Source organism: Eleginops maclovinus, chromosome 9 (genome assembly GCF_036324505.1).
Source record: "Eleginops maclovinus isolate JMC-PN-2008 ecotype Puerto Natales chromosome 9, JC_Emac_rtc_rv5, whole genome shotgun sequence".
In the NCBI taxonomy this organism is placed as follows: domain Eukaryota; kingdom Metazoa; phylum Chordata; class Actinopteri; order Perciformes; family Eleginopidae; genus Eleginops; species Eleginops maclovinus.
The window spans coordinates 13,354,727-13,368,452 of NC_086357.1; the positions used below are offsets into that span (position 1 = coordinate 13,354,727).

Genomic DNA, 13,726 nt, shown 5'->3' on the forward strand with positions numbered 1-13,726 from the left:
ACCAGTCTTTCATCAGTGTGAGCAGCCAGCTGGACTCCAGGTGATGGCACTCACCTTTCTTTCCTCTCTAAAACACAGGATACAAATAATGTCTGTGTGTTAGCACCAGAGACAGGGCTGTGTGTTGGTGATTCCGCTGCCTCAGCTGTTCACATCCCCACAGTGTCTGTCTGTCTGCTCGTCTGTTTTGAGTCTCTCTGCCTGACACAATGGATTCAGTCCTGACGTTTTTCATTTATTGGGGTCAGCTTTTTTTCTGCATTCTGTGTGTATTTCGGTACACACAGAATGCCTGTCAGTCAAAGGATGTGCAAATGTGTCTGTTTAGTGCAGAGTAATCCTGATAAATCTACATCTGTTTTCTGCCCAGAGCCCATTGGACTTAAATGAGGATGTACATTTGTAATAATCGTCCAAAAAAAAATGTAATACTCATGATCTTGCTGGGCTTTTTAGTTTTTAGCCATTGGTAGACAAGTATAAGTTAATCATGTATTTGTTTGGGACTATTTGCAGATGTGCATTATCATTATGAATCCATATGTAATGCAGTCACCCATTGCTGTGTCTTTAATGTTTTTAAAGAACAATAATGCTCTTTAGCACAGACAAATTATATATATGAAGCTGTTAATACAAAAACAGAACTTGTTAGAAGGACCAATTAAACATTGATCTAGGTCTTTTCGTGGCATTTCTTAATATAAAGACACATTTGGATTATTATCCTTTCATTTAAATGGTAGTGAGGCCATAAAATGACACCAGTATCACAGCAATGTTTCTATTATTTACCATGAGCTTTGTCCTGATTCAGAGGCCGACCCCTATAAAATCTGTAGTGCGAAACTCAATAATTCATTGGGTCATGCAGGCTTTACACTGGCAACAGAAATGTGATCTTTTTTTAACCTAATTTTGTGGCCACAACAGGTGTTTTGCAATGTCTCTGCCAAATAGTCAGATATTCACCTATAAATTCAATCGAGTGGTCTAGTGAGCGGTTGTTTGGTACTTCTTCTTCGCTCCATTACATCATTTATTTGACTTCCCCATGGCTAACTTGTTGCAATACATCATATTTATTTTGAAAATACAATCGTATAGTTGCTCAGTTTTGCTTCACAGGTCCTTTTGTCCTCGTAATCCTAGATACAAATGATTGTTTTTTATGATTGCATTTGTCTAGTTCCAAGCCTTCAAATACTCGCTACTCCTCATTTTTTGTAGTATTGTACTTCTTTGGATAGACCAAATGATGGATCGATCTTTAATTTGACTGATGTTGCACATTATCTTTAAACTGCCTCCATTAAATTACATTTTAATGTCTGTCTTTCTTATTTGGGGTTTAGAGATTGATTTAGAAAAGATTGTGTCTCGATTATTTTTCTGCCTCCCAGTGCCACCAACTAAACATGATGTCCTCATGACGGTTGTACACAAAGGGGCCTGGTCCCAAAATGAACACAGCACAAACCTGCATACACACACAGCAGATTTACAGATGATCTTTTTGGTCTTTATTTGTTAATAGTAATATGACAAAAAATGCTGTTGGTTTTAAAGCATGTTCATTTGCATCAGGATAGAAAGTCTGATTTGTAGTTTAGTTGTGATTTTCTTTTAGCTGTATCACTTAAAATCCAGACTGTTCTGTTCTTGTGTAAATCGAGCCTCCTCTAAGCTTCAGTGCATTGCCATTGTTCCAGGATGTAATCTGCGTATTTCAGTCAGCCTATACTGCGCAATTGTGTGTGTGTGTGTGTGTGTGTGTGTGTGTGTGTGTGTGTGTGTGTGTGTGTGTGTGTGTGTGTGTGTGTGTGTGTGTGTGTGTGTGTGTGTGTGTGTGTGTGTGTGTGTGTGTGTGTGTGTGTGTGTGTCAAAGCTTTGCAATACTGAAGTATTTCAGATTTTTATTGGCTGTAGTTAAATCTAGATTTGCTGTGCTTCTGTATTTTCTGACCTGAAATATACTGTAGATTTTGCTACATTTTATATCACACTGACATTGCTATTTCTAGAGCTATTTTAGCATGCCTATTTAAAACTGAAATGAATAGAACAAACTGTTTTCATTGGTTAAATATATATTGCATTTGGACTGACGCAGACAGAACACAACAAACATTGATTTTATTTATTTTTTCATTGTGTATTTATGGATACTTTTACTTTCCATATTCATATTTTCGTCTTATTTTCTGAAAAATATATTTCTTTTTCTTATTTTGAGCAGAAGGAATTGTCTTTTACATTCCTAAATAAAATGTGGACTGAAGCAAAATTGTGTCTATGTTTTTAACAGTTGTTCCACACTTGATTCCAACATTCACAGTAAAGCAACTTAACTGACCATTTCTTGAACGTCTGAGTGACATAAATCAGCTAACGTCGAAACAGAAAAAAAGCTCTCTGCTCATACCATTTCACAAACTCGCAGATAAAATAAGTGTTTTATGAATATTCTGGCATATTGGATAGAAATGACACATACATAATTATGAAAGTCACAAAAAGAAAAAATATAATTTGCTGAACATAAAATGCCATGTGAAAAATCCATGATCAATTTTTCTCTCTTAAAACTGTGTACCATCCTTCCATATACAATCCTATCCATGGCATATTTTTTTGCAATATTCTGTATAGTATATAGACATTTGATAATATATATTTTTGAAAGCTACACAAACAGTAGAGAGTAGTGAACTGAGGTGATACTGCCCTCAAGTGTCTCTCACAGGTGCTTATTTTAAGAGTCGAGAGTTCAATTAACATTTACATTTAGAACAGAAAGAATAAAAACTGAACTACCTCCATCTATCAGAGGACCATAATGCGGTGCAAAAGATGTGATGTCTGCTGATTTGAAGAAACCAAAATGAGACATAATTAGATTTCCTGCTTGTTTGCAGATGCAGCTCTTTTCCATAGAAAGTGCTCTCATGTGTCTGGCCCCTTTTGGGTAAGATTATTTAAAAAATGAATATCTAGTGATCTGTGGAATAATTCCTTGCTTCATTTGTCTAATGTGTGTGAAAATAAGGAAAAATGCTTTTCAGAATGCAAGATATCTCCAAATTGCTTGACAGCATGAAACTAATAAAAGCAGAAATGGCTGACTCTAAGCCAGTTCTTAGAGACTGCATCTGCTCACCATTAAAATAAATCTGTCACAGATCCCTCTGATTTCTAACTAAAACAAATAAAAATGATGGGATTTTCTCCCGACAGGAGTCCATGAGACAAACAGCAATGGCACAAAAAGTAGAAAAACACATCCATCAGTGTCTGTGTTAATGCCTGTGTCCATCCATCCAAACAACATGAGTCTCTGCACGGCCTCCATCTTCCAAGCGTCCATCAGTAGGAGCCACACCAGCCTCAAGTCCTCACGATTATAAAGGCCTTCGGCGCACATTAAAAGGAGCAGCAAGTTTGAAATTTGTGGTGACGCGTACAGTTCAATCCGTGAGATACACTTGGAAGTCCTTTTGTAAAACATAACGGCACATTTAGCGTGAGCTAAGGCTACATATTCTAACCATATTTACTTTCTTTCATCCAGAATAATTCAAATGAGGAAAAACAGAAATGAGAAATACAAACATAGTAAACTAAAATAAAAGATGGGAAAATACGTTTTTTTCAGGGTTGTCTAAGGTTTATGTGGGTGAAGCTCTGATTCTTAAAGGACTGTCTTTCAGTAAAATGAAGCAACACATGCAGATCTGGGGTCAGTTTTGCCAAAAGCATCTGGTTCCGAGTCTGCAGGCAAAAGTGAACTTCACTTCCAGAGCCTCAAAGTGCCTGAGGCGGTTTAAATGTTGTTTTGAGATTGGAAAGTCTGCTGCATGTTGGTCAGCTCCTCCACCAAGCGCTTGAAGGTGATTCTCCTCTCGGGCTTGTTCTCCCAGCACTTGCGCATCAGCTCGTATACCTGTGAACATGAACAGTGTTAGACAACAGTTGGTGGGAATGTAAAAACTTAATAAAGGAAGAAAATGCAGCTTCAGTATGTTATATTACTGCTGCTGCTGCTGCTGCTGCTGCTGCTATCACTTGTTTCCAACAATTGGCAAAGTTGAGTGTCAGTATGAAGGGTATGAAGTGTTTTGCATCTAATAATGGGAGACAATACTGTATTCCATTGTGTGTGATTATGGTATGCAGTTTACACCCAGTCAAGAGTATGTTTCTTCACATGTTGGTTAAGTTACCTCACCTATTGGATATGGGTAATATAAAGGCAGGGGTACTCAACTTGCTGATACCCTAAATGTAATAACTACATGCCCTGTGAGACACACTGATCACTTTAAATATACTCATAAAAATAATAATGGCAGATCATTCATTTTTTATGACATTATTTGCTATGATAATTTTTAATGAGCAGTAAAGAGAACGTGTTTTTATTTGATTTTACATTTTTGATTTCTTTTTTGAAACCTTCCCTGTTTCTTCACACCTAAGACCTATTATTGCATGGCTTAGTTCAAAACTTGATTCTGATTGGTCAATTCGGACATGTCAGAGGTAAATGACACTAGTACAGACCCTGTTAAGCACTATAATGACCGTTGCTAAGGAGAGAGAAAAAAGGAGAACAGGTTGAACGACCGAGAGCTGGACATCAGATAAATCCTCAAAGCAGACAGACAGGAAGTAAACACTAACAGCAACACGGTATGGGCTCTGCAGTTTTTAAGGACTTGTTAGTCGAAAAGAAACTGTGAACAGACTTGGACAGTCACAGAAAACATCAATCAGAGCTGCCTTCATTTTGAATTAAGCTGTTGTTGTCGGAGTTCCAGCCGTTGGTGTGGCGTGGAACAGAGTTTTATGTTCTTAGCGGAAGAAATATGATCATTGTCAATAAAATAAAATATTTTCTAATAATACTGGGAGTCAAGTCGGTAGTTTGTTTGGTTTGTGGCCGTGTAATTAGCAGGATAATGTTCAGCGGGGCGGTGATTATTAGAAGCTGTTACTTCATTGTGATGCTACTTCCGCTTTGATCAAACATTCAAACTGTTTTTGGTTTTGCTTCACTTATTTGCCTTTTCTTTTGTGGTCTAAAGTCTGTGTTGATGTTTTGTGATGGTAATGAGACTTACAAGCTCAGGACAGCTCTCAGGACGTGGTAACCTCTGCTCTTCTGCCAACACCTTCACCAGGCGGATGATAGTCATCTGTCCCTGACTCTTTCCAATCATACGATGGAAAAGCTGCACGGGAAACAAGAACAAGTTATATAAGAAACAACGTGCAATGCATGAAAGTAGAAATCCAGTCTTTGTGGTACAGATTTAAAAGTGAACTGAAGATCTTCATGATAAACTAAGCTCTCAGCGTTGGCACAGACACAGCTCCTGGTGGAGTCCGTCATCTGCCGCTTTGGCCAAAGACTGACACCATCTGCCACAACCAAATGACTGTGTGTGTTCGAAGCTGTGGTAAATACACCGCTTATTTTCTGCAAGACCGGAACAGTATGTGTGATATGTATTTAATGTTGAATTATCATCCAAGCTTCTTAGAATAAGCAAAAGGTTTTGATGTTGAATGTCTGTGTGAGAGGGTAGATCATATGCTGCAGACTGACCGTCATCGGGCTCTTGGAGGAGTCGCAGTAGGTGATGAGCTCATACATCGTCACCCCGAAGGACCAGACGTCTGAAGCAAGGTAGAACTTGCAGTGAGTCAGACACTCTGGAGCATACCTAAACAACAACAAAACATTAAGTGTAAGAGCATGAGCACTTAAACAGCTTCAGAGAGAAACACCACGTTTTAAATGCCATCTCATGCTAATGGAATCATCTATAATGCTTTACTTTTTCTGAAATATTTAGAGAAGGCCAAATGTGTTGTTAAAAATGGTTGTGTCCATGTAGAACAAAAGAAGAACCTGGATGATTGCAGTGTACATGCCAGTTTTACTCAGCATGGGCAACTTATGGATGTTTGCTTTAAGAATCATTAGTTATGACATTTCATGGTGTTTGTAATAAAAACAATAATATCTTTGTCAAATTTGCCTAAATGATCATTTTCTTATCCTACCAAAATGCTTGTGGGAAACCAGTAAGAGTCCCTCCTATATCACCAGTGTTCAGAGGTGGGAGAAGTAATCAGATCTTAAGCTTGAGTAAAAGTAGAAGTACCAGAGTGCAGGAATACTCTGTTACAAGTAGAAGCCTTTTATTCAAAATGTCCCTCAAGTAAAAGTACAGAAGTATCAGCCTTAAAATATACTCAAACTACCAAAAGTACAAGTAGTCATTCTGCAGATTGGCCCATTTCAAAATAATATACATGATGTGTTTTGATTCTAATTATTGATGCATTAAAGTGTTATCAAAGGTGCAGCTAGCTTAAATCACTTTGTATACTGCAGGGTAGTTTGTCTAGCGTAGTCTGATTGAAGTGTTTATATTTCACATCACTAATCCAAATCTGTAAATTAAATAAAAGGTATTAAATGTAGCGGAGTAGAAGTAGTAGTACAAAATGGAAATACCTAAGTCAAGTACCTCAAAATTGTACGCAAGTACAGTACTTGAGTAAATGTACCTAGTTACCTCCCACCTGTGCCAGTATTCCAGATACAGTAGTATACCCTCCACATTATCTATCACCTTCATTCACATTCTGACTTTTTAGGTCATTTAGTATTTGCTCCCCTTCCTTTACAAAGTCTCTTTTAACAATAAGATCTGAGTTACCATAGTCGAGTCGTAGAGAGCATGACAGCTATCCCCTCTTGACTCACCAGAAAACAGGGCTGTCGTTTTCGTCTTTGACGGTGTAATATCCCTCGTTTTCTTTGATGCTTTTGGTTAAGCCGAAATCTCCGATCTTCACAGTCCTCTCGTTCTCCACCAGCACATTTCGGGCAGCCAGGTCCCGGTGGATGTAGTTTTGGGATCCAAGATAGTCCATTCCCTTCAAATAAAAAGAATAACGGTTTCAAAGTTATAGAAATGCAGTGCAAGGCTTTGTGTGATTGGAACATGGGATATGTCGTCTGGGTCGGATGGGAGTTTTACTTGTATTTATTTTGAAAGAATTTTTTGGGGCAACCAGTGCCTTTAATATAGTGCAGTTTGAGAAATGGGGAGACAGAGGGGGAGGCAGAGGGAGAGACGCACAGCAAAGGGACTCAGGATTCAAACCTGGAACCACCGCATGGGGATCAATCCTCAGTATATGGCTCTACCCACTGAGCTATACGACGGCCTTAAATGTTTTTCTGACTCCTGCACTGTTTCCACAATATTTCCAACAAATTTCACCGCCTATAGCATTTTGTTTTATCAATACGTTTTATTTCTATCAGGTTTTTGCCAGATTTGCAAGAACAGTGTTAAGTTTTCTTTTCTGAAACATTTTGACCAATAAGTTCGATTATTTCAAAAGCACAAGACCATCATCGTCAACTCACAACAATCATGTGAACCCTCCTGTTTTTCACATGACGATTATTTTGGAAAGCATTAACCACAAGGAAGTGTGAAATCTACATTTTTGGAAGTATGTTAAATGATTGGATGTATTCATTTTTAAACAGTGGTCAGGTGTTGGTTAATGAAGGCTCTCTTTTATTGTTTTACTACCATATAAGATGTACCTGCTTGTCAGCTGAGATTAACTTTTACCTTGCATATCTGGACAGAGTAGCTGAGCAGGGTGCTGAGGCTGGTCCTGCTTTTGTTTCGCGGTAGATACTCCTTCAGACTGCCCAGCGGAAGGTACTCCATGATCAGCTTAATGGCCTGACCACCTACAAACAGATTCACACATGAACAAAATCAGAGGCATTTGTGTGCGTCTGTGTAGCATTTAGTAAAACCGAGTGTGTGTCTTTTACGTCCATAAAGGATCTGACTTTTGAAAAATTAGGCAGATTACCAAAAATGACAGCTGTTCTGAAGATTTACAGAATCCTCGATTACTTTTTTTAAACATCTAATAAAACAAATATTGAATATATTTCCACGTTCCTACAGAGCAAGTGTGCTGCAACATGGAAAACTGGTTAAAAACGTTACTACTTAACAGCGGAAAGTGTTATTAACAACAGTCTAGATTTGATCAAGATGCTGAAGTCAGTGATTCTGATGTAATGGAGTGAGAGGCCGGGACGGCATAGATGCATATTTATTTGGGTCGTTGTGTAAAACGTTGGATCTATGCGGGAATAAACCCCTATTACTGAAAACTGCCTGGAATTTGAGTATAGCTTAAGGACACTAAGCTCTGCATGGAGGGACACCTGCCTTTACTGTACCTACATAAGCTGCTCTAGAAATAAACAGTAGTAGTTGGCAGGACCATTTAAGTGGGAACGGTAAAAAAAAGAGTGTCATCAAATGCAAATTACCTCTGTCTACAACTAGGATCTAGATGCACCATGCTTTTTACATTCATGTATCATACTTTAATTTTGAAAGACAAACAATAAAAGCTTGAACAACCCTCTGTACTCCTGAATCCTGTTTTGAGCTGTGCTGAGGGAGCCAAAACACACAGGTGGATTTCGGTTTGTCTGCAACTAGATATACATATGTCAGTGTTTATTTTTTGCAGGCACGGTTTTTATCTTACCTTCCTCCTGGCAGATGCCCTTGTATTTGACAATGTTTTCATGGTAGAGCGCTTTCAGGATGTTAATCTCCGTCGAGAGGTTGTTGGTCTGCTCTTCGCGGGTTTCAGGCTTCAGGGACTTCACCGCCACCAGCTCACCTGTCCTATCTCCCCGAGGATCATAGCGACAGAGCTCAACTTTACCAAAGTGGCCCTGCATGAGGAATATGAGACAAAGAATGTCAGGATGATCATGAAAAAGTAACTCCACTTTGTTTGCGGGGGGAGTTCTTTCGGATATTTGCCTCGTGTCCTTTAGTCCTGTATCAGCTGTTGCTGGTGTTTGATCTCTAGAAAACCCTTTCTGTTGTTTTTATCATCCTTGCCATTCATTTTAAGTTACAAAGGATGAAAATAAGTTGAATAATAATACCCCTGATGGCATGCTTTATAGAAGAAAAAAACCCACACTCCCCGAAACACAACTAGATAAATGAACATTAAATACAAAATATGTATTAATGCTATATATGTAATACAATGTGTGTGCAATGCATGTGAACTAAATGGGTCAGGACGTTTTATTCGATCATTCTTGTAAATGTTTTGATACAGGGATAAACACAAAAGCATAGAAGCAGCAGGAAGAGTTTACCTCGCCCAGATCTCTGATCCTCGTTAAGAATCTCTTTTCAAACACAGTTGGGTCCACCGGTAGAGTAGGCTGGGGTTTGATGAATGGGTCTGAGTGATGGAAAAAGAAAGAAATACATTAAACTTGCTCAGTAGAACATGTATTTTCTTCAACATAAACCCACTTGTGTTATAGGAAGTCAAATGTGGCAGACAGTTTTGTAAGATTCTTAGTGGTTGTGTAACTACACAAATGGCCACTTTTAGCACACAACCAGGAACCGTTCTGTATTAATGGTATAAATAATTATAAAATAGTTTACTTTGCTTTTTTTTTGTGCAATATATATTACAATTGTATTCTATTTAGGATTGTGTTGCATTCTTGAGATTGTTTTATAAGATGGTGGGAAATCGACTGCAGTATCCAATTCTGGCCAGCAGGTGGATGTACAGACAGTATTATGTTGCCATGGGGCCCAGCTGAGGGGCAGATCAGTGATAATGCACCCAGTGAACTTCCTGATGAACATCTGAGTTGAGTAAACATCTCTCCCTCTCTCTCTCTCTCTCCCTCTCTCTCCCTCTCTCTCCCTCTCTCTCTCCCTCTCTCTCTCTCTCTCCCCCTCCCTCCCTCTCTCTCCCTCCCTCTCTCTCCCTCCCTCCCTCTCTCTCTCTCTCTCCCTCTCTCCCTCTCTCTCCCTCCCTCCCTCCCTCCCTCTCTCTCTCTCGCCCTCTCCCCCTCCCTGCACTGCTTACTGGGCTGCTGCAAAGTTTGACACAAAACATGCAAAACATTTATATAGTATTCCAACTGCAGACAGCTGCCTTCATTGCTTGAACTTGTATCTGCATTTAACCTGCACACTCGGTTATATTCAACAGCAACATTAAGTCAACACCAATCAGAATAGCAAAAAATCAACTCAATATTTGTACCTATCCCTAAATTACCAAGATACATTGCACAGTAACACACATTTCCATCATACATACCCGTTTCTTCTAGCATGTCTATGTCTCTGACGATAGCCCTGAAGAAAGGTCTCTTCTTGGGGTCGTAGTTCATGCAGTGGGTCATCAGCATAGCCAGCTCTTTGCAGTCTGGGGTGGCCAGTTGGCACTCGGTTTCATAGAACCGCTCTTTCTGCTCAGCACAAACACATGCAGGTAATTGAGGAGGTGCATGAAGACATGATAATATGATTATTGATGTGAGATAGGGGACAGATCAGGTGAAAAGGGCAAGAAAATGATTTTGGGTTAAAGAATGTAATTAGGATCACACATATTGTCTTGCCAAGCTCTCGTTTTTACCCCGTACCTCTGTCAATTTCTTGTCTTTGAGGGGTTCCTCTCCATCATAGCAGATCTCCCACAGGGTGGTACCAAAGCCCCACTTGTCAGCCGGGACGCTCAGGGAGGACATGCTGTTCACACACTCGGGAGCGATCCATGGAATGCGATGCACACACTCTGCAGAGGCGAACAAAGTCAGCTTTAGCAAAAGCGAATCAATAAGACACACGTTTGTTGCAGTCCCCTTGTGTCTTCATAAAATAACAAAAGATGATTGTTGGAGATGCGTGAGATATAGAACACAGGAAGTGTGACTCAAACTACCTATTTTTACACAGTTGAAATAAAGCTAGTGGGATGTTTTAACTTTGTAAACCTCCACGACACACCCTTGAAAGTGGAACATTTCCTTACAGATTACCATATGTGAAATACCCACTTCACCTTTCAACAAGCGGAAAAACATGTACTTATTGACCTTCTTACACACAAACGCCTTTACTACATGTCTTTACAGGCAGTGGGTGGTTACATACAGATTATGCATGACTATATATAGTATATAGATTTATTGATGGATAAAAATAAATAAGCAGAGTGTTTATTTTTTCAACAGAAATGTGTAACTATGGTAGTTTCATATGTTAATGTACAAGATCAATATGACTGTTTGGACCAAATGCTAACAACATTCTGTAATAACCTGGAATAAATGGTTTCTAGAATACTCTCACCTATTCATAATACTTTGAAATAAATGACTTGAGTGTATAAGACAGAATCATTGATTGGCGGACCTCCACGCACGTCTATCCGTCTATACAAATGCATAACCTTTGATGAGCGGTGTAAGTTAGCGAGTGCGTGCAACTCAAACAGGAAAACTGGAGGAGTGAGTGGAGGGAACGAGAAGGAGGAATGAAGAGGGGGAAAGGGAACTGGCGGGGCTGTATGGAGCAAAGGGGGAACATGGAGAAAGAAATGAGAGCGGGAAAACATATAATTGATTTTTAGGTCAAAAGAAAAGAGAGAAAAAAGAGAATAAAGTAAAGCGATAAGAGATTGCTGGGAAGAACGGAAGTACTCTCCCAGTGGGTTTCTCAGCACTTTACCCTCCATGCTCTCAATTCAATCTATAAAAATGGACATTGACATGTAACTGGAAGACTTATCGTTCTGCAGAGTAATGGAGGCAAAGCAAGAAATATAAAGAGTTCTGGGAACAAAGAGGGAGGGAGGAGCACTCCCAGGGGCGGGCTGTGATTAACATTTGCAGAGTAACATTTCCAGTCTGTCCTGTGGTTTGCAAATCCATCTGAGCATACACACTGTGTTTTAGCACACAAGAAGCCAAACAGAAACATGAGGCGGACATTAGCGAATAACTGTGCAATCTGAGAAATAACCCTATTCATGTGCCATCTTCCCTAAACCTAGCTTTCACCAAACAAATGACAGTCTGAGGGAAAGGTGCCTGGAGCATTTGTATTGACAAATAAGAATAGATACCGTATTAAGGCTTGATTAGAAATGCTCTTTAAAAAAATTAGTTTCTGTTTTTTTATGGGACAAATGGTGGAACAGAGGACAACAAAACAAGAAAAAACTCAAATCCGACTCATCTCTTCAAGACCATTGTAAATAATAATAATAATAATAATTCATTCTATTTAGAGGTGCCTTTTAAAGCAGCCAAGAACACCTTACAACTGATCAAATATTTACAGTAAGTATAGTAGGTGTTTCTGTTCTCACAAGTGTTTCACATATTCAATTAAAGTGTTGTTTTTTTTAGCTTTAAGTAATAAGCGACATTACTCTTTGTATTTTTGGAGATCTAGTCAGACTTTAAACTGACCAATTCATTGTCCTAATTATATAAACCTATATCCATGCAGTTGTAGTACTCACTGTGTTCTCATTTTGGTGTCATTTACAGCTGACTTTGAAACAAAGTGGAAGTTATTGTGAAATGTTCCATGGCAGCAATTTGGTAACCATTTAGGTTTCACTTTTAGTAACCCAGAAAAAGAGAGCAACAGATAGGCGACAGAAAGCTATCCAACTGGCTTTAGACAGCTCTAGGTAGTGGGGTATTTTATTGTCTTTGTGCATTCGTGTGGGTATACAGTATATACGAACTTATGTAATGGTGAGGTAGAGAAACACGCACTTCCTTTTTGACTGTGAGAGGTTCTCCTCACAAAAGAGTGGCCCCATCGGGAAAATAATGAACATCTAAATGTTAACCCCTGAAGAATAAATGGAGGAAGCTACATGAAAGGACAGGAGCTCCTCTGGCAGCAAAATACAAAAAGGCCTGCCACAGCTTGAGGACTTCACAACCACTGCAAAATCTATTTAAGTAAGGGTTGTTATGGAATACGTAACTGTTATAAATTGTAGTGTATTGTACTTTATCGCATAGCATTAGATCGATACCAGTATAATATACAACCAACATTTACTCCTGTGTATTAAATATGTAATATTTTGTAATCACCCTCTCTGGTGAGTACTGTGATTGGTATTCCTGGGTCGCTGAGCTTAATGAAGGGCCCTCCTTCATCAGCGTCCAGCCCGTCTCTGGCCAACAGGATGTTTTTAGCACACACAAAGCCATGGACTAGCTTTTTGTCCTCCTAAAGACACACACAATATAACAAATCTATTAGACCAAATGTGAGACAGCAAAAGATAACGACTATTCTTATAAATGATTGATCTTTTTACAAAAAAACATGGGAGAAAACATGGATCCATGCAGCACTATACTTAAATTTCCAGTATGTGTGTATGTGTGTGTGTCTTTCCCTGTCTTACCAAGTAGCTGAGAGCTGAGGCCAGCTGCTTGGCCACCTGGAACTTCCACGGTGTGCTGAGTGGGATCTGCTGTCTCCTCATAAACAAGTCCAGAGGACCTAGCTGGACAAACTCCTCAACCATGATATCTGTTCCACGCAAAACACAAAGAGACTAAGGTGTCAGGAACAGCCTTACACTCTCAGACACATGTACTAACACACAGTTCCTAAAAAGCACTTACTCTCCTGGTTGCGGACACACACTCCGTAGAGCAGCACCATGTGTTTGTGGGACACTTGTCGCATCATGCTGGCTGTTTCGAAGAAGGCCTGTAGAAAGAAAGACAGAGGTCACTCGACACAAGGCACATTTCAGAAACGATTACAGTTTGATT

At 39.3% G+C, this 13,726-nt stretch overlaps 1 protein-coding gene across 1 annotated transcript in view; it reads right to left on the bottom strand.

The window, feature by feature from the left end:
- Positions 1-2,126: 2,126 nt before the first annotated feature.
- jak1 (Janus kinase 1) overlaps positions 2,127-13,726 on the bottom strand; it is a 29,674-nt gene continuing 18,074 nt past the window's right edge. Inside the window, exons 14-25 of the mRNA XM_063891967.1 lie at positions 13,574-13,661; positions 13,351-13,478; positions 13,031-13,169; positions 10,553-10,704; positions 10,225-10,375; positions 9,251-9,339; positions 8,617-8,809; positions 7,668-7,792; positions 6,782-6,954; positions 5,612-5,729; positions 5,124-5,234; positions 2,127-3,943 (exon numbers count right to left, since the gene is read on the bottom strand). Of these exons, the coding sequence (XP_063748037.1) occupies positions 3,824-3,943; positions 5,124-5,234; positions 5,612-5,729; positions 6,782-6,954; positions 7,668-7,792; positions 8,617-8,809; positions 9,251-9,339; positions 10,225-10,375; positions 10,553-10,704; positions 13,031-13,169; positions 13,351-13,478; positions 13,574-13,661 (1,587 nt within the window). The 3' untranslated portion in view covers positions 2,127-3,823. The remainder of the gene's footprint in view (positions 3,944-5,123; positions 5,235-5,611; positions 5,730-6,781; positions 6,955-7,667; positions 7,793-8,616; positions 8,810-9,250; positions 9,340-10,224; positions 10,376-10,552; positions 10,705-13,030; positions 13,170-13,350; positions 13,479-13,573; positions 13,662-13,726) is intronic.